Here is a 7,344-nt window from a genome sequence, read left to right on the forward strand (position 1 = left end):
CTGTCATCCACCTCACACACTGGAAGCTAGAGCAAGCTCCTTTAAATTCTGGCTGAGGCCTACCCTTCACTGAGCCCAGCAAGATAGGCTTCTGGAATCCTAGTTTACTGGTGGTAAATGGGGCTAGAGCACCAGAACCAGATGATAGCCCATAACTCATCAAACCAGAAGCAGCAGTGGAAGAAAATAAACTGAACTCTAGTCACTTTCAAGCCCTTTCCAGCCCAGGATGGAGAATTAGGACCAGATTGCTGCTGCTGCTGCTGCTGCTGCTGCTGCTGCTGCTGCTGCTGCTGCTGCTGCTGCTGCTGCTGCTGCATTACACCTCCTGCCATTGCCCCCTGCTGGCAGCCCAGTAGACCTTGCTGGTGTCCGTTTCCTCTCACACCCAGGGCAACCAGGTAGCCAGGCAGCCTCTTGCTGGCAGTACTCTGAGGGTCAGAATCAGGAGTCCTTGAAAAATTCAGAGTGCCTGTGCCATGATCCCAGCAAGGAGAAGTACAAGAGGCAGAGCACAAGATCCACTGGCAGAGGACTTGCTTCCTTCATGTCCTTTTTTTGAGGTGACCGCACAACCCCATGCTCATCCCATCCCCAGTTCAGCACCAGGGCATTGTTCTGTTTGTCTTTATTGGTTGGAAAGAGGAGGAACTAAAGGGCTACAACACAAGCAGGACCACCCACAGTCAGCAAAGCACAGAACAGCCACGAAATGCATGTGTGCGTGCAAGGTGCAGGAAGGATGGCCCCCAAATCCATTTTTGAATACCTCCTCAGTTTCCATAGAGGGTAGCAGCAACATGGGGGAAGGGATCCTCCCCCATATGTAAGGACAGAGGCTGGGGACATACTGGGGAAGCCCCATACCCCAGTGCCATGCATCACACCCACGGTCTTGGATTTTCCAACAGAGGCCAGTCCTGGGGACAAGGATCAGGGAAGGAGATCAAAAGGGCTGGAGGAAAGAAAAGCTAGGAGTCAGTCCACTTGGCCTTCCCTTGGCATCCACCTGGGTGGTGGGGGAGGAGAAAGCAGAGGAAGACAGTTTCAAGAGGTGCCCAGCTTTCCTGGGTCCTTCCTAGCATCTTATTCAAGCTTTCCCTTTCCTTTCGCAGAGACTCCATAGGGTCATGCCCCTATCCTATTAGCATAAGAGGCCTGACTACTGCTCTGCCCAGCTTCTCTTTCTCTGACACTCTTCCCTTGGCTCTCCAGACCCCACTTAGTTCGTTGCTACCCTCTAGGCTCCCTAAGAAAGAGGGAGGGTGTAGGATTCACACACCTGGTTGTCACCACTTGGGAGACTGGCTAGTCCCAAGGCCTGGGTGGCTGTGACGGGTCATACCCTGCCTGGAGGCCTCCTCACCCTCTGGGCTCTGTCCCAGCTTACGGATGTGACGTAGGAATGATGTGGCATTGAATGCACGCTGTGGGAAAAGAGCAGGGTCAGGCCAAGCTAGGCCCAGCACCAAGACCAATTCTAAGACCACCATCAAGACTAGTAGCTACACCCTGAAACAGGAGCATGGTAATCTCTCTCTCTCTCTCTGCTCACCTTCCAGTGGGTCCTGGCAAAATTCTTCTGGATCTGCTCACTGACAGAACCTAGGATGTCCCTGTCCAAGGCTGCATCCCCAGAGATCCTAGAGGAAGGTTGGGAGTCAGCACAGGTGTTACTCCTGCCCCTGTGCCATGTACCAGGCATCCCACTCACCAGAGATGCTGTAAGGCCTGTTGTGGGTGAACCTCTTCTGGGGATCACGTTCCAGAAGGTGCCGAATGAAGTCTTTGGCTGGAGCAGGGGCAAGGTCAGTCTGCCCTGGCCCTGGCCCCTTTGTCAGTCCCCAGGACAGGGCCAGCCTTGTACTCACCTGATTCTGAGATGTCATCCCAAAAGGGGGAGTCAAACTCGTAGCTGGCCCTCAGAATCTGGCTGAAGAGTTCAGGATCGCTCTCATCATAGAAGGGGGGGTACCCACACAGCCTGGCACCCACAGATGAATCACCCGGTTGTCCACCCCTCCCCAACCCAGCAGGGACAAGCAGGTAGGAGTTGAGCCGTCGAAGCGGTCACTCACAGGATGTAGGAGATGACACCCAGGGCCCACACATCTACGGCCTTCCCATAGGGTTTCTGCTCCAGGAGCTCTGGGGCTGGCGGCCAGAGGCAGACAGACAGACAAACATGTCTGCATAGGCACACACACATGGCATGCCCTTGAGGGCCACCAGGTATACCTATTCAGACTCAGGAATAGACTGCCACAGGCAGCAGCTGTCCCAGGTCCCGGAGCCTTGGCATCCCCTGGGTCACCAGCTCCCTCCCCGCCACAGTGAGCCTTAGAGTGCTTTCCTCTTACCCACATATCCTGGGGTCCCACAGGCTGTGCCTAGCATGTTGCCAGCTTGAATTTTGGACAGGCCAAAGTCAGAGACCATGATCTTGGAGTCCTCAAAAGGTGTGGCATAGAGGAGGTTTTCAGGCTGTTGACACATGGGACCAGGGAAAGGGCCTATAAGTCTGAGAATGGCTTGGGCATTGGGATAGGGTGGGCCTCAGCACCCTTAATTTCCTTTGACCTAGATTGAAGTGAATGTTGAAAAAAATGACACTCAGGTCCAAAGATAAGTGGGATAGGGTAGAGACACAGCCAGGCACCTTGAGGTCCCGGTGCACGATGCCCAGGCTATGAAGGTAGGAGACAGCACCAAGGACCTGCCCTACAAGGTGGCTCGCATCCTTCTCTGTGTAGGAGCCCCGCTCCATGATTCGGTCAAACAGTTCACCACCTGTTACCCTGGAGGTAAAAGGAACAAGGCAGGTCAACTGGCCCAGGGATAGACTTGGACATTGCACCCCTTCTGCCCAGCACCCCAGCAGCCCTCCTTACAGCTCCATGGCCAAGTAGAGATGGGAAGGGCTCTCGTGGACGTCCTCCAGAGCCACAATGTTGGGGTGGCTAATCCTGAAATAGAGAAAAGGCTCCTGATGGATCAATGGAGCCTCTTCATCTGGAAGAGCTCTGTCCTGAGCCTGCCTCTCTTCCTTCACCTGGGCCCCCATTCCCTACCAATCCCTGCCCTGACTAGCCCAGGCCTTCCTAGAACACATACTTCCGTGGGCCATTTATAAAGCACAGATGGATAGGGTGCCTCTAATGTTGCCATGGAGACACGCAGACTCAAAGAAGAGATGTCTACCCCACCCCCACCCCCTGCAGAATGGCAACCAGGCCTAATGAGTCCAGAGGACTCAGCCTGGGTGGCCACAGGTCTCCCCAGCCCAAGAGGAAAGTGAGCACACCTGCGGAGTACTGCGATCTCATTCTCCACCAGGGCCTCCTTGCCCCGAAGTGCTTTCTTGGGAATGCACTTGAGGGCCACAAGATGAGCAGAGCCCCTTTCCTGGGCCAGCATCACCTCAGAGAAGGCACCCCTGCCGCAGAGTCAGATGGTGGAAGGCAAGAAAAGAAGGAGAGGATGCCAGTGAGAGGAGGATGAATAGCAAAATGGAGGAGGTGTTCAGGCTGTACCACCCACCTTAATACACATCACCAAGTGTGCACACACAGATCCCCACACCATCTTACACAGGTTCACATACACTGACACATTCACACACCACCTCCCACACACACACAACAGCACACCTCACAACTTACCCCCATGTTCACACTCATGCCACACACACACACCACTTCCAAGCTCCTTCGCACATTTGCTCACATGTGCACCTTGCCCCACATTCTAAGCACACCCACAGCCCAGCAGCAGAGTACACTCACAGGCCCCAACCTCTCACGGATCTCATAGACACTACAGTGTCTCGTCTGTTTCTTGACAGCAGCATGGTCTGGGGTTCAGATTGATGGGGGTAGGCGAGCCCCCTTGTATCGCGGCTCCCTTGCCCACCAAGCCTAATAGTCCCCCAACTCAAGATGGAGTCACTCACTCCCAAGCCCAAGCACACCTTACTCCTCCCCCACAGCCAGGGACACACACACTCCCACGGAGGCAGACCACTGCATGCGGGCCTCCCACCCAGGTATGCTGCGCCAGCCTGTGCTCCCCCCACCCCCAGCATCCAGAGCACACCTAATGTTGGCTACCAACACTATGACACTCCTTTTCTGCCTCCACACATCGCGCCAGAACTGCCGACTATTTTCCAGAAGGCTCCATACACTCGTGATCCTGGTTCATGGGGCCCCCCCTCCACCCTTAGGGCCCTTGCCCCTCCCCACCAGACCTTCCACAGTGGCTCAGCTTCCACACACCGTGGGTCACCAACCCGCTCAATGCCTGCGACCCTGCTTGCAGCCACCTGTCACGACCACAGCCACCCACGCAGCCCCCTAATCGCTGCTTGGCCCCTGGCGCCTCAGAGTGGGGGGACTCCGCAACCTCAGCCGCCTGTGTCCAGAGCTGCGTGGGCTGTGCGCGTGCGGGCAGGGGGGCGCGCCGGGCGTCACAGGTGTGCGTGAGGGTGGTGGGCTGCGGAGCTAAGATGCCTTGGTCCCTGTACGCCCCGGCCCGCCGGTTCCGCTCGCCTGTTTGCCCCCGGTCCAGAGCGGGGGTGGTGCGGACCTGCAGCTGCTGCCAACGCCGCCACCGCCGCCGCAATGTCTCCTAGCGCAGTAGCTGTTTTGTCCAGCCCCCCGCCACGCCCCGTCGGCCCCGCCCCTCTGCGCGGCCCCGTGAGCCCCTGGACAGCTGAGCGGTGTCCATGGCCGCAGCACTGCAGGGGCCTCGTAGGCAATTTCCAGGTTCTGGCCACCACTGTCTGTTCTTCAGTTCATGCTTTGCTGACTATTGGGTGCTCCAGTGCCCTGGTAGCCCAGTGAGTGACCCCAGTGCCTTTGCACCACTGGGGACTTTGTCCAAAAGTGTTGTCATACATAGGCCTAGTGTCTGCCTTCCCTGTTCTAATATAATGTCCACAGATTATCCAGGCCATTTGCTGCTCAGCAAGCAGTCTCTTCTCCTAATCCCTGCCAGCCCCTGAAACCTTGATGCCAGCACACCCAAGTCTCCACCAGCTGGCTCCCTTTGCTTCCACCCCTTACCTCTTGGCCTCTCTTTTTGCACCCACATCTATTTCCTTCGCTTTCCAGGGGTTGCTACTGGCTCCCGAGGCATGCCCACTCCGTGGCAGAGTGCAGTCTTTGGGGCCATAGGTCTGATGAGTTTCTGGCACCTTTTCTCCAACTCTACCCTTCTTCAACCTCCTCTGTGCCCCTAGCAGCACCGTGCGCTAGCCATCTTTGCCCAGATGTCTGCTCAGCCCTCATTCCATTAATTAGTCTGGCACCCTGCCTCCTCAGACAGGCCTCCGTTGCCTCTGCCTGCCAGTTCTTTAGGTCATGACTCTGTCCCCTCTTCAGAGCACCTGCCACTGCAAATCACCTTGCCAGGTCTTCTTCCTTAAAGCAACTGACACAGCCCAGGTGAGGCACGCAGGAAATACTGAGGTGAAACTTCACCCAAATATTTGAGGATTCCTCTACATCACCCTCACCCCATCCAGCCCTATTACAGCTCTGTGTCTTTCCTGCAAGGAGGGTCTGCTGACTGCCACAGGGGCAAAATCCAGGCAAGGCTGTGTCACAAGGCCTCTGTCAAATCATAGGGACTAGATGTAGCTTGTTGACTCTAGTGTTCTAAGTTCCTGCCTCCTGACCTTTTCCAGTCACCTCTCTCAGTTAACAGAGCCTAGATACAGTTCTGTCCACCTGACCAGGTGTCATGAAAAAGAGGGGAGCTGAAGGGGCACAAGAGGATGGATCTCCAAAACTCCCAATGATGAAAAGCAAAATAAAATAAAATAAAATAAAATAACTTCTATCTTGCAAATATTAAATTTCACAAATGTATCACACACATACACTTGTTTCTGAGTAACTGGAAACTGTCCACATTGAGCAAGATAAGAAGGCTCAGAGACTCCTGGAGAGCAGCAAATGCCAACTAAGAGGCCTTATTTCCTGCTCTAGGATGATTATCTGCACATGATGTGATTTTGTTTCTTTGGGGGTTTGAGTTTTTCTTTTTTGTTGTTGTGTGGTATGCTGGCTAGTTTTATGTCAACTTGACATAAGCTAGAGTTATCTAAAAGGACAGAAACTCGGTTGAGAAAATGCCTCCAGGGCAGCCTAATATAAGGCACTTTCTTAATTAGTAAATGATGAGGCAGGGCTCAGCCCTTTGTGGATGGGGCCATCCCCTAAGCTGGTGGTCCTGGGATCTATAAGAAAGCAAGCTGAACAAGCCAGGGGAAGCAAACCAGGAAGTAACATTTCCTCCATGCCCTCTGCATCAGCTCCTGCCTCCAGGTTCCTGTCCTGCTTGAGTTCCTGTCCTGGCTTCCTTCAGTGATGAGCTGTTACCTGGAAATATAAGCCAAATAAAACCTTTTCTTCCCAAGTTGCTTTGATGATGGTATTTCATTGCAGCAGTAGAAACCCTAGCTAGGATATGGAGGTTTGGGCTGAAGGGATTCTCCTCCTTAGTCTCCCAGGTAGTCAGAAGTACAGGCCACTTCCATGCATGTGATATTTTTTCATGAAGCTTAGAAATGGAACTCTCAGTCGGCGAGTTAGGGCCTAGCATATACAAAACCCTGGGTTTAACCCCAACACTGCATAAGAAGGCCTGATGATAACAGGACCCATAATCCCGCTTTACTTAGGTAGAAGTAGGAGAATCAGAGGTTCAAGGTCATCTTCATTTATATAGTGAGTTTGAGGCTGGCTTGGGATACATGACATCCTGTCTCAAAAACAAACAAAACCTCCATATCCTAGTTAGGGTGGACCTGGAATTCTAGTCTCTACTACCCACATATTGGGATTATAGAGATGCATCAAACTCACTATATAAATGAAGATGACCTTGAACCTCTGATCCTCCTACTTCTGCCCCAACAACATCAACTCTAATCCTTCCCAAACAGTTTCACCAAATGGGACCCAAGTTTTCAAATATTTGAACCTATGGATCCATTCTCAATTTATATTATGCATTTTAGTAATTATGACCTTTTTGCAACTATTTAGATAACCACTGAAGTAGTGTGTGTATGTCAACTTCAAAGATACAAATGTATGTTTGTAGCATTGAATAAAGAACTTTGAAAATCAGCAAGAGCTGCTGGAGAAATGACTTAGCTGTTTTTAAGGCATTTGCTCTTCCAGAGGACCCTGAGCTCTTCTCTCCTATCCACACAGGGTAACTCACAACTTGTATATTCTGGCTCCAGATAATACAATACCCTCTTGTGGTCTCCATGGAACTTACAGGCATGAGCAAAACCCAACACCCCTCCATATACATAATTAAAAATAA

The 7,344-nt window shown here is 52.8% G+C and overlaps 1 protein-coding gene across 1 annotated transcript; it reads right to left on the reverse strand.

The window, feature by feature from the left end:
• Positions 1-834: 834 nt before the first annotated feature.
• Pnck (pregnancy up-regulated nonubiquitous CaM kinase) lies at positions 835-4,645 on the reverse strand. The gene is given in 12 exon segments (XM_032890314.1): positions 835-1,009; positions 1,283-1,427; positions 1,556-1,643; positions 1,715-1,739; positions 1,742-1,792; positions 1,872-1,984; positions 2,079-2,154; positions 2,361-2,484; positions 2,660-2,798; positions 2,892-2,966; positions 3,305-3,436; positions 4,588-4,645. Coding segments are annotated over 10 exon segments (942 nt in total). The 5' UTR covers positions 3,418-3,436; positions 4,588-4,645; the 3' UTR covers positions 835-1,009; positions 1,283-1,289.
• Between the last annotated feature and the right edge of the window lie 2,699 nt (positions 4,646-7,344).

This window comes from Rattus rattus, chromosome X (assembly GCF_011064425.1).
Source record: "Rattus rattus isolate New Zealand chromosome X, Rrattus_CSIRO_v1, whole genome shotgun sequence".
In the NCBI taxonomy this organism is placed as follows: Eukaryota; Metazoa; Chordata; class Mammalia; order Rodentia; family Muridae; genus Rattus; species Rattus rattus.